A 19,701-nucleotide genomic window follows, 5' to 3' on the forward strand; every position below is an offset into this window, starting at 1 on the left:
TAATTTTAGGTGAACCTACCTAAGTATTTTAAGGTTCACTCTAACTTCAAGTGAGTTAAAAGTGCATGTCATTAGACTTCATGTTAATGTGTAAAGATAAAGTACTTCAAAGGGATTTTACCAACACAAAACCAAAAAGACTTTGTATTGGTGTATTCTACCTCCTGTTCATCAAAAAATTTACTCAAATACTGTGTTTTTATTTGACTTAGTAAAACAGAAAGAGCAAAAAGGGCAAATAACAGTTTTTTGTTGCTAATCTACTACGTTTTTGGAAACTATATTGCATGGTATGGATGTTTTTTTCCTCTCCAGCTATCAGTAGGATGCATACAGGTTTGTTATTTATTATTTATGGCACAAATTATTACACAAGAAATAGGCAGATAGAGAGAAGGGGTGAAGACATCCAGCTAAGATTCAAAGGTCTTAAGTCGAACTCAGGAAAGCTGCATGGAGAACCTGCATATAACGGAGGTGCATGCTGTTCCTCAAAGCCATGCACCATGCCTGGATTAATAAATGGCTGCAAATTCACCACAGATCTGTTTTTGCTTATTGCCACTCAGCTGTTTATCATTCTTCGGGAATTTGGTTGTTTTTTTCTTTTATTTTAAGCCTATTTCCTGTTTCCTTAGTTTTATTTGATTGGCTCTTTGTGTGTGTGTGGGTGTGTGTGTGTGTGGTCTTGTTTTACCTGCAATGTGGGGGGAGTATTTTGTATACTTCCCTGAGATTACTACCCAATAGGAAAAATACTTGGAAGTATTTTTCCTATTTTTTGTCTGGACATACTGTTTGTCCTCTGTTGGTTCGGAGGTTAATAACGAACTTCAGTTTGGGTCGTGCCTTAACTTAATCTTTTTTCATTTTCCATCATTCAAAGACATTGTGACTATTTATGCATGTATTTATCAGTACATATGATTGATAGATTATCATTATAGATTATCCATCCACCCATTTTCCGTCATGCTTATTCCAAGCTGGGTCGCGAAGGGAGGAGGGGTACACCCTGGACAGGTCGCTAGTCCATCACAGAAGGAGTAGATAGCAGAGAGAGACAGCTAGAGGTATTATAGATGATATTCAAAATTAAATACAAAATTATGCATTTTATTAATTTGAGTAGCTAAAATCTATTTATTTCAAACCAGAATTGTATGCTCTGTTTTGTTGGTTTTGTCTCTTGATTGAGTTCTGTTTTAATTAAAATAAATGCAGCCATTTTCTTCCAAAGAGAAAGCAGGCTTTCTTACTGGATGTGGTTCACAGATGATGACGTTCTTCGGTGTCCTTCACAGTTCCTGAGCTGTCATAAAATCTCCAGCTTCTATTTATATCCCTTGTGCCAAGTTGTTCTGTTTCTAGGTGCAAGAGTCTGCAAGTATTTTATCGTCCAAAGGTTTTTTACTATCTTTAATAAATAGGGCTATTATTTTAGTTTTAATCTAGTTGATGAAATCAAATTGGGCTAATATTTTTTTAATCCGAAAGTAAAATAAAATCTTTTAAATTTGGAAATGGCAGATGTAGCTGCTTTTTTATTACATTTTTTATTTATATGGGATTTCATTCTCTCCCTCAGTCATGAATCATTTTTTCACTTAATATTCAAGATAATTCTTGCTAACATGCTGGAGGACAATCATCTGGCACCATAACTTTGAAAAGCAGGTTGTCTGTTAGGGCTCAAAAGCTCAGCTTGCCAAAAAGTTTGACCTTAGCAGCAATGCTATTGTTAAACAAGTTAAAGCTGGGTTCAACTTTTTAAATCTCTTCCAATAAGACAGCATGTTGGTTTTTGACAACCACGGCCAAGGCAAATACGTCAGGGGATGAGTAAAACTCAGAAACATGTTGGAAACAACACCAGAGGGTCAGAGTAGCAGATAAAGCCTGACAGAGCAGTCACTCAAGACTCAGGGCAAGCAAGAGCAGTGTGAGCAATCCCTGGATGACTCCAAGAAAATGTTCGACTCAGTTTCCCACCAAGAAACACTGAGATAACCTTCAACAAGGGCAGCAGTGGAAAAACAAACTGCAAGGCATCTTCAGTGTTTTATTCATAAAACACCTATAAACAAACACAGAGGACAAAGTTCTGCGCAAACAAAATAAAAAAAAATCCATCAATTTTCCATCGAGCTTATCCCAAGCCAGGTTGCGAGGGGTGCTGATGCCTATCTTCATCTATCTACGGGCGAGAATAGTGGTACACCCTGGACAGGTCGCCAGTACATCGCAGGGAAACAAAGAGACAAACAGGACAAACAACCGTTCACACACACCTAAGGAACATTTAGAGAAGCCAATTAAACAAACATTCATGTTTTTGGACTGTGGGAGGAAGCCAGAGTACCCAGAGAGAGCCCATGCATGAGTAGGGAGAACATGCAAACTCCATGTAGATAGAGCCCAGGCAGCAGTGCTACCCACTGCCCCACTGAGCAGCCCAAAATCAAAATATAATAATCACAAATAAAGAATCAGAAATCCGCAGTCTATTCTAGCAGTAACAAAGACAACAGAAATAGTGTGTACTGGTATGTTAACCTCGATAAACTGAATTATACAATTAAAATGAGGGCAACTGCTAGCAAGACTCCTTAGGCATGCCCCTCATGATAAACCGTGCTGACATCACACTTTACAATGCCACTGCATTATAACTATTATCTATTTAACAAACCAGAAACCTCATTTAGTCTATTCTAGCGGAAACACAGAGAACATAAATAGTGTGTATGTTAAGTTAGATAAACTGAATTGTTCAATTAAAATGAGGGCACTTTAAATATTAGATCCTTTTTTTCTTGGGGGGTAACTGCAAGCAAGACTCCTTAGGCATGCCCCTCATGATAAACCGTGCTGACATCAGACTTTACAGTGCCACTGCACTATAACCTGGTGTAATAATACTGCAATAACTCATACTATTTATCTATTTAACAAACCAGAAACCTAACTTTACCTACCACCACTTTACTGTATATAGAAGTCACCTTAAATCTCTTCCTTATTTTTTTACCATCCACTTTATATATCTGGATGCACTGTATATACTTCATGCCCCTTTTGCTCCTTTGTGCACATTCTGTTTGATTGTTTATATGAGCCGATGCTCATAGTGAATTCAATAAAGTTCTATACTATTTTATTTAAAGGTGCACACTTTCATTTTCAGCTGATGGAATAAACAAGCAGCTAAGTGATGCTCGGGGTGCAGCTGACAGAAAAACATTTTCTTTTTCTCCTGTGTTGCTCTTCAGAATGTGTCGCCCTGGGCAGAAAGCCATATCCAATGTTAGTTTAATCCGCATCAGCAACAACGAGTCTTATATATATATTTTTTCTTTATTTGTACTTTGTGAGTAATTTGCTAGTGTTTCATTGGCTGTACACAGGCAGACATTTGCTGTATTTAACCAGTACTTGAAGGCATAAAGATGTCTGTGAGAAGGTAAATCAGCCTCTTAATCCGTCCAACTTTGTCTGCCAATCAGTTAGATGAGTTTCAAGCTATTTGAACCCATCAAATTAATGTCAGTAAGGCATCTGTTTGTACAGTCAGACTGCAAACACCTTTTGAAACACGTTTGACAAGCAGGGCGTGCAGCATATGGCTCAGCTCTGCTATTATTGTGTTGGCATGACAACAGCAGCTAAGTAGTGTGCAGATTCATTCAACATTCAAATGGTTTGTCTGCATAAGCAGAGAGGAGCTGCACATGCGCCTCTTGGAGCAGGCTGTGGGTTGCCAGGTTGTGCTTAGGGATAGAGCGACATTATTTAAATATGGATTAAAACATCTTTATTTATAATAAAGTAATATAAAAAAAACAAAGGGAAAGTTAAGTGAAACCCATCAGAAATGCTATTATTATTTTCTTTATGTTTAGAGTCAGGAGACACAAAGCAATTTTATGAGTGAAATCAATCAATAATATTTTGCATATTAACCTTTATTAATATGTTCAGCTTTTGATCATTCTGAAAGTTTTCTTTTGTTCTATATCTGTTTTCAGATTTTGGTATTGTGTCGTTTTTGTTACCTAACCAAAACCCCAAATGGGGGACGTTTGTGCAAACGAGGATAGCCTGTAAACCAATAAGTGTTCATTATTCCTCATTTTATTGTCATTGTTGTCAAACATTTAAATGTTAGTTTAATCAGATTAAAGCTTTCTGCATCTGTGTCTCTGTACAAGATAAATGTTTTTAATGTCAGCTTTTGGATCAGAAAGACCTTAAGATAAAAATGAACAGACAGGTTAAAACTGAATAAGTCCTGCCCTGATCATAAAACTAAACATAAAAAAAAATCAATTGGAATACTGAGTTTTTTGTTTTCCATATATATTAAAGTTCTTATGACAGAACTTTAATATATAGATCAATATACAGAAATTCTGTATGTTGATGAACGGTTATATCGTTACAATCAAAATTTCTCAGAGGACATCATCTCGCTCTGGCCTTTCTCAAACTGTTTAAAGGTTTATTGATTTTAGTTTATGTCAGCCTCTATATTTAAAGTAATGAGATGTAATTTAATTTAGATTCATATTAAATTCCTTATTTTGTCAAAGGTTTTATCTGATTTAATACCAAGCAATGGTAAAAATATATATATATATTTTAGTATATGTAAAGATCTCTACATTTCAGCAGTATATCTGCTTATAATGTCTCTCACTTTAAATCTGGGGGGATTCTTGTTAATGCCTCCTTTTTTTGAGTCATGAAGATTTTCCCTCAAAATCTATTCAAATGCTTAAATTATACATATAAAAAATATATATATATATATATATATATAAAAATCATAAAATAAAATGCTTACATGACTTTCTTGTAATTTCCACAGAATTAGTCGATCAGGGCTTCAAAAAGCAACCCACGATTAAGAACCTTTATTTTGACATGGAAGTAGTCTCTACTCTGAAAGGAGACTCAATGGAAGAGGTTTGCCTGATGGTTATGTAGGAGTGTAACACTTGTGTCACACAACCCTGCGGAGAAGAAGAGGAGAGTGAGAAGAATTGCAGAACCAGTAATATGTTTGCATTTGCTCATCATGCTATATTGCTATGTGGTTTTTAATTATTATTTTTTTTTTTTTCTTGTCTCAGGCTTTAATAATTGTACATCATACAACTTATTTAAATTTAAAACAAGATTTCAATGGGAAAGATTAAGAGTATTAATCTTGTAATAAAAGTCATGCATGCAGGCTCAAACATGCAATTTCAAAGTGACCGTGTTTTAATAGCAACTAAACAGCACTGTTTTAAGCAGCACCGGTTAGAACAGACAATACTATAATCCAAGGATGTCATTGAAGACGTGGGAAGAAGAATTTAGATTTACATAATTTGAGAAAAAAATTTTTGGAGGCTGTATGGTGGTAAAGTGGGTAGCACTGCTGCCTTGAAGCAAGGTTCTGGGTTTGATTCCTGGCCCAGGGTCTTTCTGCATGTAGTTTGCATGTTCTCCCTGTGCATGCATGGGTTCTCTCTGGGTACTTCAGCATCCTCCCACAGTCTAAAAACAGGAATGTTCGTTTAATTGGCTTCTCTAAATTCTCCTTGGGTATTCTTGTTTGTGCGCATCCTTCGGAACATTCTCAGTCATCCAGGTCATAGTCAAAAAGACGTTTCGCTTCCCATCCAGGAAGCTTTTTCAGTTCAAAATTTCTCCAAAAGGTCTCCAACTCTCAAAAATCTACAAGCAGCAATAGAGTTGATACCTTCCCGCCATCATCTCAATCCTCATCACCATGCAGGGAACCAAAACATCTCGCCTGGTCGGCCAGACCAACAATTACTCAAACGACTCCCTTTTCAGAGGCATGGGCCAGTATCGGGTATTGCAGACCAACAACAACCTCAACGACTGGTGGACCAATTTTTTCCGCTTCAATTTTTTCTAATGTTTTCTAAGTCATAACAAGGCTTTTTTGGGGGGCTATATGCCTGGACCTCAAATGCTACTCCAGACATTTTGAATTGAAAATGCTTCCTGGATGGGAAGCGAAACTTCTTCAAACTTGGAAAACAAAGTCCAGTGGAGAGTTGTTTTTACTTTTTTTTTTTTTTTTACATTTTTTGTTTGTGTGCATGGTTATGTGTCTCTGTGTGCCCAGTAACAGACTGGCAACCTGTCCAGGGTGTACCGGCCTCTTCCCCATAGACTGCCGGAGATAGGCCCTGGCCCCACCAAGACCCTGACAAGGACTAAGCAGGAGAGGATGGATGGATGAGAGAAAATGTTTTAATCCATCATCAAAACACTGCAGGGCCAAAGATCATCAGAATAGCAACACCGTTTTAGTAGGATGTTCACAAACAGGCTTGGAAGGCCCTAACTGGCCAAAATGACAAGAAGTCAGTTTGTGGAGTTAAGCTGTCAACACTTTACCATGCAAGCAGAGTGGTGGCAGCATCATCCTGGGGAGTGATTGTGCTGGTGATGCCTTCCACACTGTGTAGGGGACATTCATGAACCATAAAAAGCTAAAAACTCTCCAACTTTATGATAAATGAATATCTAGATGGTTGAGTTTTTAAGAGATGGTTCACCAGGAGAACCAGGGTCACAAAGATCAATCTAAAGGGGGTTTTAAAGGAAAACTGGGACAAAAATAAGCTATAAACATATTATTGTCCGGATTCGAGAAAATAAGCCTTATATTTATACATTTCCATTGAAGGAATCACAAAAATACATTGTACTGTGAACACCGAATACACTGAAAAAAAAAATGGAGAAATATTCTTTGCATTTGAACAAATTTATTTTACCACAACATAAAAATTATGCTTTTTCTTAAATACAGACAAATAAAAGACAATTGGAGATCTGGAGCTTCCTAGAAGCTAACACAAACAGATAAACATTGATATATAAAAAAAAACATTAAAAACACTGGAAGTCATTAAGATTAGTCCTTTTCAAGAGAAGAATGTAGTGCTCCACCAGCAAATAAAAAAAAAAAATGAAATAAATAGAAAACGGTTGTTTTTCTTTTATTTTTAATTACCGGTAACCCCCAAATATTTATGGTTTTACTCAACATAAATTAGATCATTTTGTAACGATCACATGGTGCTCAATATTAGTAGTCAAGTACAGTAGGACTCGATTTTGGTGGTTAACAAAGCTACGTTTGAGCAAAAATTTTCCCTGAAGGTGGCGCTATTTTCTAACTAAATTCTTAATCATCTAAACTGAGTGCACAAATTTACCACTGTGCACAAAATCTACTGCAGTGCAATCCCTTAAAACAGAGAATCCCCTTTATTTCAGCGTACGACAATACAAATACACGCTAAACTCCACTAAACCCTTCCATACACACTTTTAACGAGTGCATAATTAAAATATTCAGCATCACAGTTAAACCTCACAAAACCTATACGAAAATATACACAATTTACTTCACCGTACTGACAATATACAATGCCATGTACCAACTACAAGTGGGTTTCATTGTCACATGTCGGTGGTGGAGTTGTGATGGAATGAGGATAGAGCTGACGAGGTACCGACCCATCTGGTATATTACGGGACAAATGTCAAAGGAAAAGTCTGAAATGGAGGTTGGGTCATTTCATCCACGTACAATAACACAATCAGCAGCATACATGTTCTCTACATGAAAGGATTATGTGTTCTGGCAAAATGCAAACTAGGAAATCTAATGCTACTTAACAAATCTAAAAATGAGAGGAAAACCGCCTCACATTGAAGTCACTGCTGTTGATGTGGGTTCAGTAAAATTGGGGCGAATAACTAGATGAGATGCACACGGTCTCTACCATGTTGCACTAAAAAAAAACGATACCTCTAGTAAAACAGGCATGTTTCAGGTGTAATTATGCTATATTTGCATAGCTGGTATTGAAGAAAATATATTCAGTGTAATAACTGGGTTATAAATCTGAAAAAAATACAACCTTTCAGTTTCCTGCTGGTCCTCCTACGCGGTAAACCAAATGGTGTGCAAAATAAAAGTGAGCTAACACATTTTTTTCTCCCTCTGTTGTCTTTCTATTGAAGAACTACTGGCTCAGTTTTGCTATGTTTACCGCAGTCTCCTTCCGAGGTGAACCATTTAAATTAGTTTAAGCTACCGTTAACTATGTGTAACTTTGCTTCTTCTTAAAAAAAAACAAAAAACACTCATGGGTCACTCTTGGGTGTCTTAAAAAAATGCAGTTGCTCTGCTCACAGAGCTCCTGTTGACTATTTGATCTCTTCCTCTTTTCCTTTCCTGAAAAGATTCCTGGCTGATTGCTACTGTGTTTTTAGCTGTGTTACTTTTTTCAGAGAAAGTAGTAATACAGCCACAGCTTCCATTAGCTATGTTATCTGTATTAGCTTCTCTCTCCTAAAGAAAATACTCCTAGCACAAAGACTTTTAAAAAATATCTACACTTAGCTGTGCCTCCCATTCCTGGACAACACCTTTGACTTGGGTGTTACTATTACTAAAGGTGTGTACACTTATTTTTTCTTTACTATAGACTCTCGGTGCATGAATGTTAAACAGTGCCAGTTTACTGGATTAAACTACTGCCAACATTCAGAGAGAGCACCACCGGCTCTGTGTTCTGTGTTTAGCTGTGTCTCTTTCCTAGACAAAGCCACTAACAGAGTAAATTCAACCATTGTTTTCAGTGTTCAGCTGAATCCCTTTTTAAATAAAGCATGTAATACAACTTGTTCTAAATAAAATAAGCTCTGCTCTCTACTACCGAATCTCAAAGGTGAATACCTGACCATCAATTTGTGACTTAAAGCACAATAGAAGTTTGCTTATGCAGCAGGACAACAACCCACTGCTCACCAGCAAGTCGAGCTCTGAATGGATATAAAAATAAGAGAAAATCAAGGTTCTAAAGCAACCAAGCTAAAGATGTACCAAAAATAAATTTCAGTTACTAAATCACTATAAATTCATAATTCATAAGTTTAAGTTTAAATACCATCAGATGTAGCTCATTACAGGTATTAGTTTTCCGTTTTCACATAGTTAAATGTTAGATTTCCTATCTTTTTCTCCTATCAATCAACTTAAACCTTAATTTAGCAATAATCCTGGTTATGGCTGTCTAAAATTTAAACTTGCTTGATGATCCAAAACTTTTACAAACTGCCAAGTTTGAAAGGCTTAAGAAATCTGCAACTACACGGTAAATCAATCAGGAGCAACCAGCAGACTAAATGTAGAACTGAAGAAGGATGGGATGTGTAGCCCCATAAAGGTGTGGGTAACAGTAGGGTTAGTATGAGCTCCCTATATTTGGAAGGATATAATGGTAAAAGCAGGAGCAGCCCAGCAGTGACAATACGAGGTAAAACTTTTAAAAATTCCTATATGTCAACATTAGAGTTTTTGCTTTGAGGAATATATAACAGAAAAATACTCACAGCGGGATTTAAAGAGTCACATTCTAAGATGTCGGCACAAAAAATTGTTAGCTTCAATATTTCAATACAAAATTCAGTACTATTCAAATTCTAGTAAAAATCCCTCATCTGTTTCTGTTTGGTCCAGCAGCTGTGACAGCTTCACCACCATGTGATCTTAAACTCGTAGATGGGCCTCTTGCAGTAGTAATGGTTGATGAGGTGCTTGTCGCACACTCCGATGCACTGTTGCTCGGCCGTGATGCCGCGCTCCGCCAGGTCGCTGACGATGCAGTGCAGCAGGTCGTAAACGTCAGCCACCGCCTCCCAGGGGCCAAAGGTGACGTCCACCTCGCAGTGATGTTCGAAGAGCTTAGCCTCGCTGTCCGAGCGCTCAAAGCGCAGAGAGTTGAAAAGAGGCCGCTCGTACGGCGTGATGGGCATCTCCTCTTTGTAGACGCAGACCTTTAACTTTGCAAATCGCGCCTTCTTCTGCATGGCTCTCAGCTTGGCGATCTCCACAATGCGCTCAAGATTATCTGCAATCATACCGACAACAGTTATGATTAGAGGTTTAAGTAATTTTAATCTAATTGGAGTTGATGGTAACCAAAAACTCCCTTTGGGTCTTTAACATTTATCTCCCACTACTGTTTCCTGTCAGCAGCTGTCAGTTACTGAATTATACACAGACATCTCTAATAGCAAAGCACTTTGCTCAACACATTTAAATTTTACATGTCCTCTATAAATAAAGGAAAGCGACTTTAGCTGCTCTTACAAGCATGTTTCTACTGCATGTAGCTCAAAATGTGATTTAATTATTTATGGCAGAAATCATTTGCTGTGTTTCTACCATCTTGAAACAGACTGACCCTCTCAGCTCAATAGCTTGAACCATTACACCTTTTTCATAATGTCACCTAACAGCTTTACAAGCTCTAGTGTAATTTACTGGCTCTCTGTGATAGACAGACAGAAACACATACTCATGAAATGAAGCTAATGCATGGTTTAAAAACATATTTTTTTTACAGTAAAATCTAAAAAAAAGTGTTGTATGCATTTAGTTCAGTACCTTTTATTCTGAAATAAAAGCTGTGTCTTAAATATATCATGGATTAGAATCTGATGTTCATGGGTGATTTCCATCCAATGTGACTGAAATTTACACCAAAATAAAGGTCTAACTGCATTGTAGGGTGGATCCAAAAGTACTGAAACATGGCGTTTCAGTACTTTTTAGAAACATGGTGTTTCAGTACTGAAACATGGATCCAAAAGTACTGAAACATTTTGTGCCAGTATTGGCACAAAATGCCAATACCGGGGTTGTGGTTGCAGCTTAAATATCCAACTGTTTCAGGCTATTTTTGCCTCTACCTTTGTAATAGGGCAGCAGATCGAGGAAAGCTTGTCGGACCTTCTCCCCTGTCAGAGGCTGGATGTCCTCCAGGCTCTCTAGCAGTGGGCCGATGGCGTAATACTGAGCCTCTCTGTGCACTGCTCTCACCCGGTCCCGGTGGGGAAGCTCTCCCTCTCTGAGAAAGTTCAGGATATCCCTTTGAATGAAAACATTGCAGTGAAATTACACACAAAGGAACATAAATCCTTACATTTAAAAAGAAATATGGGACAAAAATTAATACATGCTAATATTAACATTGAGTAAATTTAGTTATTGTTGAAGGCTTTCTATAAAATTGTTAAGTTGCCTTTAAAATATTAAGTATAAATATTAAAACATAGGAAGCAGAAAATTTTGCCCCAAATTGTGACTTACACATATAGTTTAAAAATCGCACACAATCTGGATCATTACTAATTTTTAATGATTGTTCCTTTGTGTGAGGTGCACCTTTGGTAACAGTTTCCTTAAATTCCTTTGATTAGTTTATAAATAAGGACTGCGTGTGTCTGCAGCCTCTGGTGTTTGTTCTGCTCTCACCTTCTCTATTCACTCTGCACTCTTCTTTCTTGCTAAAAGATAAAGGCTTTGAGCGAGGCACAGATGTGTTTTTGTATTCTTAGTAGTCATTATAATACCTTTGGATGTTTTGAGTCTGATGCTGAAGCTGTCAATAGTCACCACTGCCACTCTCTGGTTTAGGGGAGGAAACCTCTGGTTCCGGCCCAATAATGTTTTTAAAGAATCCTTTAAAAAAAATTCTGCAATCACATTATGATGAGGATCATCAATAGCTGAAATGGAGAAGGTTTTAGTTATTCATCTTAATTTTTAACCTTCATCATCATCAACAAAAAACAGGTCGGTTGATGAGAAATCTGACGAGACCAATTTATATATAAATGTGGGAGCCTCCATTTCCCCTTTAGGGAGGTGCATATTTATTAGGGGTGTAAATAATAATAGTTTTGTTTCGATGCATCGATACAACAGCCGATGATCTGATGCATCGACACGTCCGTAAGAGTATTGATTCCTGTTTTTTTTTTGTTCCTCCAGTCTATTCTTATCCATTTGCTCCTGGACGTAAGTTTGACTACTGTGCTGCGGTGCAGTTGCACGCCTAGAATAAGATGAACCTTGATCGCATTTATCTGTTCCTCTTTTAAAATTAATTTGCTGTCGATATCTTCTAGAACAGACCTAATAGCAGAATCTACACACCTCAACTCTCCAGCGGCAGCCATTGTTGTTGTCACCCAAGCGCGCTTTGGTGACGTGGTAATTACGTTACTGTTGATCATCTGTCCATCATCGTATAAAGCCCGCCCTGACAATTTGATTGGCCCGCAAGATATTGTGCGAGCATACTCGCGCTACTATTGAGCAATGCCAGACCTAACTTCCCGACCTCAAACGTTGTGGGCGGGACTAAGTTCGGAATGGCACCCAGGCTAACATTGTCTAGCCTGTAAGGTAAAAAAGCAAAACAAAAAACAATTAATCGAATTGTATAGTGGTGTATTCTTGAGTATCGAAAATAATCGAATCGTTAGATCAGGAAATTGATACTGAATTGAATCGCCAAAATGGGTGTGATTTACACCCCTAATATTTATATATCTGAGGATGTAAAGACCTGCTACCACTGCTTCAATTTCCATCATTTGCAATAAACACAATATAACAAGGCATTTGCAAATTTTACTCCTAAGTCTTCTATTAAAACTTGGAAGCAAACCGGTAATTCCAACTCTAATGCTCAAATAATATAACAAAAAAAATGGAGAAAAGAAAAAAAAAAAGAAACTTGTTCAAATACTACCAAAATTAATACAAAATATGCCAAATCATTTGAAACAGACATTTGTCAAAGCTCTTATTATGGATTTGTGATTTCTTTTTTTTTTTTATCTACTGTTTTACCTCCACCTTGTGGTAGCACTACCCCATTACAGGCATGTGGGGTCAAAAGTAAGATGTGAAAGTAAAACACAAACAAAAGAAACAACTGATTAAAATGGTACAGCTGCATGCATTCCTAGCAAAGAAACATTCAGCTCACCCCTGATAACCAACAACATGCTAGTTTTTATTCAGTCAATACTAGAAAGTGCAGATGAACAATGAGGAGGAAGTGTTGCAGTAGGGTGGGACTGGTTGCATTGCAGAAAACTATAAAAAAAACAAACGAGAAGTCATGTTTGTCCTTTGAGACTAAATACCCTACGATCCTGCTGCAAACCTTTATCATTTTACTGCTTTTAGAGCTGCTTGTTTTCTATCTTTACTTTTAGGTCGCACAGCAAAACTAACCTCAGCCTGACTTACATAAATCACACATCTATGCTTCTTATAACATTCATATCTAATGACATATATTGTCCCAGTTCTTTTTTTTTCCAGACTGAGAGTTTTTCCTTTTACCCAGAGGATTTTTCTTTTCCACTGAAATAAATTCCAGTCACTAATGAAGGTTTTCCACGCTCTGGAAACCAGCACATTATAAGGCCATTTAAAGCAATGAAGCCAAGGACAGGCCTGTTATCAGCTGAGGTTACTCATTATTTTACTTATCTGCCAAATGAAACTGGGCTGACATAAATACCCTACGTTAATTTCATGAGGGGGAGGAGTTCATGACTGGGGCTGTTCTGGGCTGATAATCATTTTCTGGTTTAATGATTCCCAAATGAGGCCAGTTTGAGTTCAAGATTTACATTTTCCTTTTTTTTTTCTTCTCCAAATTATACCTAAGTATATATCTCCAAGCTTATTCTCACCACTCAAGGTTTTCAAACCCAAAGCTGTTGAGCTGATTAGGAGAAGCTTGGTTAATTTGGATTTTCTCATAGGTTCAACAGTTTTTATTAGAGTTCTTTTAGTTCTTTATGTGTTTAGGTAAAATTAGTCTAATTCTGGTTTCAATTGCTCAAAATTATATCAACATTAGTTAAATGTCAGTACATTTAAATGAAAATAAAACAAAAAACCACAATAGCTAATATACCTTTAAAAATAATTTACTTTTTTATCACAACTTCTATTTGACAATTATTTGTTTCTTTACAGTAAAATTACAAACAGAAAAACAAACCCTACCTTGTTTAGGCTAAGATCAGACATTTTCAGCACAGATTTTAAATCAAAGCTGAATATTCCCATCATTGTACAAGTCAAACGATTTATTACTTACATTTCCCAATTTAGAAAAATGTCTTTAATTTCAGCACAAAAAACAATGTTTTCCTAAAAAAACAAACGAAAAAGCAAACAGTTTTCCCCACCTGGTAACACATCATAACGAGGGATGTCAAGTGGATTAAAGTGCACCAAACGAAAAGGCCTTTTACTGCGTGTCTTCCCTTTCTTTCTCTCTCAACCCTTCTTCTCATCCAGCTAATAAATAAGAGCTGTTTGTAGTTATTGAACACAGAAGGATACAGCAGTGATGTGCAACTAAAACTCAGCATGTCACTGTGTAAACACTGTTAATACAGCCTCAGAGATGCAGCAAATAAGAAGAGCCAGTAGCACAGAAATTGAGATGAAAATCTGCACTGCCTGAGGAATCTTGTTTGCCTCTCTGATTAACAATAATCCCATTGATACCTGTCAGAACATAATGATCTGCCCTCAGCTGCAGGAAAGCCTCTGTTTCATTTTTAGAAACAAAAATTTTCTTCAGCATGATGCTGCCCTTCACAAAGAAAAACTAAATATAAAACCGTCTGTTGTGAAGATAATGTCTTGTGCTCTGTGAAAGCATTAAAAAGAAACTCTTGAAAAGTTTAAGTCGTACGGATATTTTTACAAAGCGTTTGTTTCTCCAGCCTAAATGGCTAACAATTCCTGTTTAGGATCTCTGTTTTGCAAGAGTTTAAAGCTGCTCACCCAAAGTATGCACCATCCCGATCTATGAAGTAGCGTCCCTCTGCATCCCGTGGGATGTGGTGCCGCCCGCTGAACATGGCAGCCAGCATCGTGTCCTCGTATCTCCGCAGCGTGGAGAGGCGTGTGGTGAAGTAGGTGCCCCCAACGTTCAGGGAGATGACCTCTGGAAACTTGGAAACATTTGAGATAAAGCTAATAAGTAAGAGTAAGATGCTATTTCTTGTTACTTTTCTAACTAAAAATGACATTAGGGACACATTCCTACATAACAGAAATTTTAGCTGAAGATGGATATAACCTTCATTTAACTCTGCCTTTCTTCATTTTGTGTTTAGAGACAAATACTTGAATCTAAAAGAAACAGTGTGTGTTTAAAAAATGTCTCTTAGTCAGTAGTTGACTTCAGGCACTAGACTAAAATATGAATGAATTTTCTAGATTTGTATCCTTCAAATATCATTGTTTTGCATCTTCTGTTTGCTAACTGGAGGTTTCATTCGATGTTGGTATTAATGGGGGATGAACAGATATGAAAATCTAGGCAGATAGCCACTTCAGATCATGATTATTGCTGCTATGTCCAATAACCAACATTTACTGATATATGTTTTCTGTAATCTGTGCATTCTGCAAAAAAAAAAAGAAAATGACCACTGAAATTAATTTACTTCTCTGCTTTATATAACTCCCACAATCCTGTGCTGCTTTAGTGTCAAATGACCAAACACTAAGTAGATGGATGTGAACATGTTAGTATCAGCCCTATTACTTATCAGACCGATACCACTATGTTTAAAAATAACCACCATTTTATTTTTAATATATTATACCTCTCTTGTCGTTATCATAATGGACCATAAAAATAGAGCAATAGAACAGTTTTTTTTTATGACTACCAATATCACTTTTAATTCTTACCATACATATCAAATATTCATATTCTGATATTTTAGAAACCTGTTTTCTAGGTTGACTCATTCATTTTTTTCCCTTAGTTTTAGAGAAAACACACAAAAAGACCTGGCCTAAGAACATTTAAAATTCCTGCTTTATCTGTATATGTACGGAAAGTATTCAGATCCCTTTAAATGTTTCACTGTTTCATTGCAGCTATAATAAAAATAAATGAAGTTAATTTTATTTTTCATTAATGTAAACACAGCACTTCATATTGACAGAAAAAAAAATAGAAATTTTTGCAAATTTATAAAAAAAACAAACCTGAAATATCACATCATCATAAGTATTCAAACCCTTTGCTCAGTATTGAGTAGAAGCACCTTTTGAGCTTTTAGTTCGAAGAAGTATTACTTTTGCAATACTTCAAGTACACTAAAAGTACTTGTTCGGGTATACTTTCTAAACTTATACTTAAGTATTCTTAATAGAATTTACTTCAAGTATACTTCTTTTTGCTAAAGGAAGTCCAGTCAGTTTAATTAAACACAACTGAACTCCAATAAAGGAGTGTCACAGCAAATGGTCTGAATACTTATGACCATTTAATATCTCAGTTTTTCTGTATTTTTTTTATTTGCAGAACTTAATGAGAACAAAAATAGACTTTATTGATTTTAGCAGATGGCTGCAATAAAACAAAGAGGGAAAAATGTTAAGGGTCTGAATACTTTCCGTACCCACTGTATATGCAGGCTCTAATCTTCCAACAAGAGCTGTTTTTCTCGCAAGTTTCACTCGAACCATTGTGAGACAGAAAGAAAACAAAAAAATTCTTGCAGATCTTATATTTTAAAACAAAAATCAAATAGCAACTTGTTTTGTTTGTTAATATCATCAATATCAATTTCTTAAAAAGAGCAGAACAGGGTCTGATTAAATAGGTTTCCTACTTTATACCCATTTTCAGACATAATCACCAAATTATAAATTTAATAAGTGATATATTATAATATTAAATACATTTTTTAATGTATGGGATAAAGTTTTAATTTTACTGGATTGTCTAAAATAAAGTAATTAATTGATTAAGCTAAAAGGGAGTTTTTTCCTCTCAGCTGTCGCTACATGCATGCTTGGTGTGAGAGATTGCTGAAAAGTCAACGACTCGATGCAATCAGCTGGTTTTTATTAGATAGAAAACCTTGAACCAATCTGACTGCATGATCTGGTTGATTTGTCTCTATAAATGAGGTGTTGTGAATTGGTGCTATATAAAAAAATTCAACTGAAATGAATTTTTACTGTAAGAAAAAAAAGGTGGAGCTAGAAGGAGGAAAAGAATTGTTGATGCAAGAGTTGAAGAAAAACCTCCAGAATAATAACAGCAGAGAAGGTTGTTAGTAACTGTACACGTCACAGTTTCAACACAGCTCTTAGTCATATTAGCTGCAGGAAGATTCCTGCAGTGGTTAGAGTTCAGGGAACTGGTGAACAACTTTATGTTGTGGTTCTGTGGTCGAGAACAAACAGGTTCTGGTGAATTTTAGAAAGGAAACACCAGCAGCATCAATAAACTCACAATTAAAAGACAATCAAAATCCTTAAACAAACCCTGAAAAGTTTTGAATCTGGAAAATCAAAATCCAATTTCTGACATGAAATCCTAAAGGAACAGAACGGGGAATAAGACCCTCTTAGATCAATAGATAACAGAGAAGAATTTGATGTAATCCCATCTGATCATTTAAAACATAGTTGGTAGTAAACCATCAAATCATCCAACTTTGACCATTTTGCATATTTATGACCATTGTTTTTAAATGCTTTTTTAATATTCATCATTTTATTTCTTAGCTATTGTTGCACAAAAAAACTATATCACACTTGGCGTACAGATTTGTACAAGATTTGTAGATATAATTTTTTACCAGCTCATGCAATAAAAGAATTAATCAGTAACCTCATAGATCATATGACCCGTTCATCAGTTTGCATGACAATCTGTCCTACAGACAGACTGTGGGATAGATTGCTATCTTTCACTTCATGGGATTAATAATCCATCTAGGGTTGAAATTTACGATTATTTTGCGAATTGATTAATCTGTGGGTTATTTTATAGAATAATCGATAAATAATTGGATTGCCAAAGGTTCCTTAAAGAAGACTTTTTTTAAAAATGAAGCCAGGTGAAACTAAAGCGCTTCAACTTGAGGAATTCTAGATAGAGCATATTGATAGAGGAAATTGTGTTTTTTTTTAATGCAAAATGTTTATATATTTTTTTACTCTGATATAATTATTGCTCTAAGTGAGTCGCTCTGTCAGATAAAGGCATGTTTTATAGTCTCTATACTCCAATTAACAATTAATCGATTACTGAATTAGTTGACGATTATTCAAATAATCTATTAATCCGATTAACTATAAAATTCATCTATCAAACAATACGGCAAAAAATCCTAGATCTATTAATTAATCCATCCATTTTATCAGATAATAATCTATCCATACATTCTTAGGTATGAAATTAAAACTCTGTCTATTTCATCACAATTAATTATCTACCTCATGGTAATAATAACTAATTTATTAATTATGGTAATAAACCAGCCATGCACTTTGTTAGATTTTATAATCCACGTGCGAGTCTGGCTGGATTAATTATCCATTCTTGCATTTCATGTGGTTTCTTAACCATTCTTATCCATCTACTGGGATTAACCATCTATCCATTAAACAATTCCTTTCATGGTGTTAGTAATTCAGCTATTTGACTAATAGGATCAGTCCATCCATCGATTTTGCGGGAATAATAAACCATCTGTTGTTGTTTTACCACAGGAGTTGAGGACTCCTCAGAGAGCAGGGTTAATTGGGTTAAAAATAAAAGAAACTTAATCTAAAAATCACGTGACAGAGTTTCTAGCCAATCAGAAGAGAGCTTCAGCAGCTTTACCAACCACCAACCGCCGAGCAAATACCCACAAACACTCAAACAGAAAATGTATTTTCTGTTAAAAATATGAATGAATGTTACAACAACCTATTACTCCCATGACGCTTATTTTCTTCTTTTTTAATTATTGGGGTTCGGGTTGGTGCGGGTTAATATCAGCAGAGTGTTCCATGGAGAGGCCTACCCACCTCCTGCTGCTCCTGGGTGTTCAGCGAGGAGCGCAGTGGCTTGCTCGGCGCTCCGCGGTGCTTCGGAGAGGGGGAGGCCGTCAGCTTTCGGACGCCGTCGCCCTCCTCCGTAGGGTCCGAGCTTGACATGGCATCGCTCGGTTTATCCGCGTCCCCAGCAGCGGAGAAAACCACCATCACTTTGGGCAGCGGCAGTGTCCGCTGTCTATCCTGAATGAACCGCCTCACCCGCGTAGTAGCAGCAGCGGGTAGCGGACTGAAGGACAGAGCCTGCCGCTCCCTGCCGCCGTCTGAACCGTTAGAGCCGCTCGAGCCATTCTGCTGCATGCACGCGGCCGGCCGGCCGGCTCCAGGCAACGGGGAAGGTTGACGGTTGGAGCCGGAGATCAACCAAGGGAACACCGGGACAATAAAAACAACAAGAGGGTGTGGCTCTAACAGCTGCTGGAACTCAGCCCACCATCCACAGGCAAGGAGCGACAGCAGGGGAAAGAGAGAGAAGCAGCCTCCTGTGATATAAAAACCTTTACAACATCAGTGTTAAATGACAAATATTGATAAGGAACATCAAAAGGCTGCACCGCCTGGAACATCCGAGCTTTGGAACGGAGGCGATGTGACGTACGTGTGAATATGAACGTCATTACGTAAAGTTTAAAAAGCACAGATACATATATGATTTATTATTGTAGATAAAATAGTTTCAATAAAGAGGGTGAATATATTTGCAGAATGTATAATAATCCTGTTAATGGTATTAAAACACATTTTAGGCAACATAAACAAGCTCGGGGAAACTACAAACAGTATGAATGGTGCCATGTCATTATCAGTGGCGGTCCTAAACCAAATTTATTAGGGGGGGCCAAGGTGGGGCCATCGTTTTTTTATGGGGGCACAGAAAGGCATGAAACAAACAACCAAAAAACAACAAC

General features: G+C 36.8%; 1 protein-coding gene across 2 annotated transcripts in view; it reads right to left on the reverse strand.

The window, feature by feature from the left end:
• Nucleotides 1–8,986: 8,986 nt before the first annotated feature.
• Nucleotides 8,987–19,701, reverse strand: part of kctd7 (potassium channel tetramerization domain containing 7) — an 11,653-nt gene continuing 938 nt past the window's right edge. The window contains exons 1-4 of one of the 2 annotated variants that reach the window (XM_015396059.1): nucleotides 18,767–19,423; nucleotides 14,720–14,889; nucleotides 10,801–10,979; nucleotides 8,987–9,956 (exon numbers count right to left, since the gene is read on the reverse strand). In XM_015396059.1, the coding sequence (XP_015251545.1) occupies nucleotides 9,580–9,956; nucleotides 10,801–10,979; nucleotides 14,720–14,889; nucleotides 18,767–19,093 (1,053 nt within the window). In that variant the 5' untranslated portion in view covers nucleotides 19,094–19,423 and the 3' untranslated portion in view covers nucleotides 8,987–9,579. Of the gene's footprint in view, nucleotides 9,957–10,800; nucleotides 10,980–14,719; nucleotides 14,890–18,766; nucleotides 19,424–19,701 lie in introns of those variants that run through there. The other variant, XM_015396061.1, reaches the window with a different exon arrangement.

This window comes from Cyprinodon variegatus, unplaced genomic scaffold (assembly GCF_000732505.1).
Source record: "Cyprinodon variegatus isolate N-32 unplaced genomic scaffold, C_variegatus-1.0 Scaffold774, whole genome shotgun sequence".
NCBI classification, from domain to species: domain Eukaryota; kingdom Metazoa; phylum Chordata; class Actinopteri; order Cyprinodontiformes; family Cyprinodontidae; genus Cyprinodon; species Cyprinodon variegatus.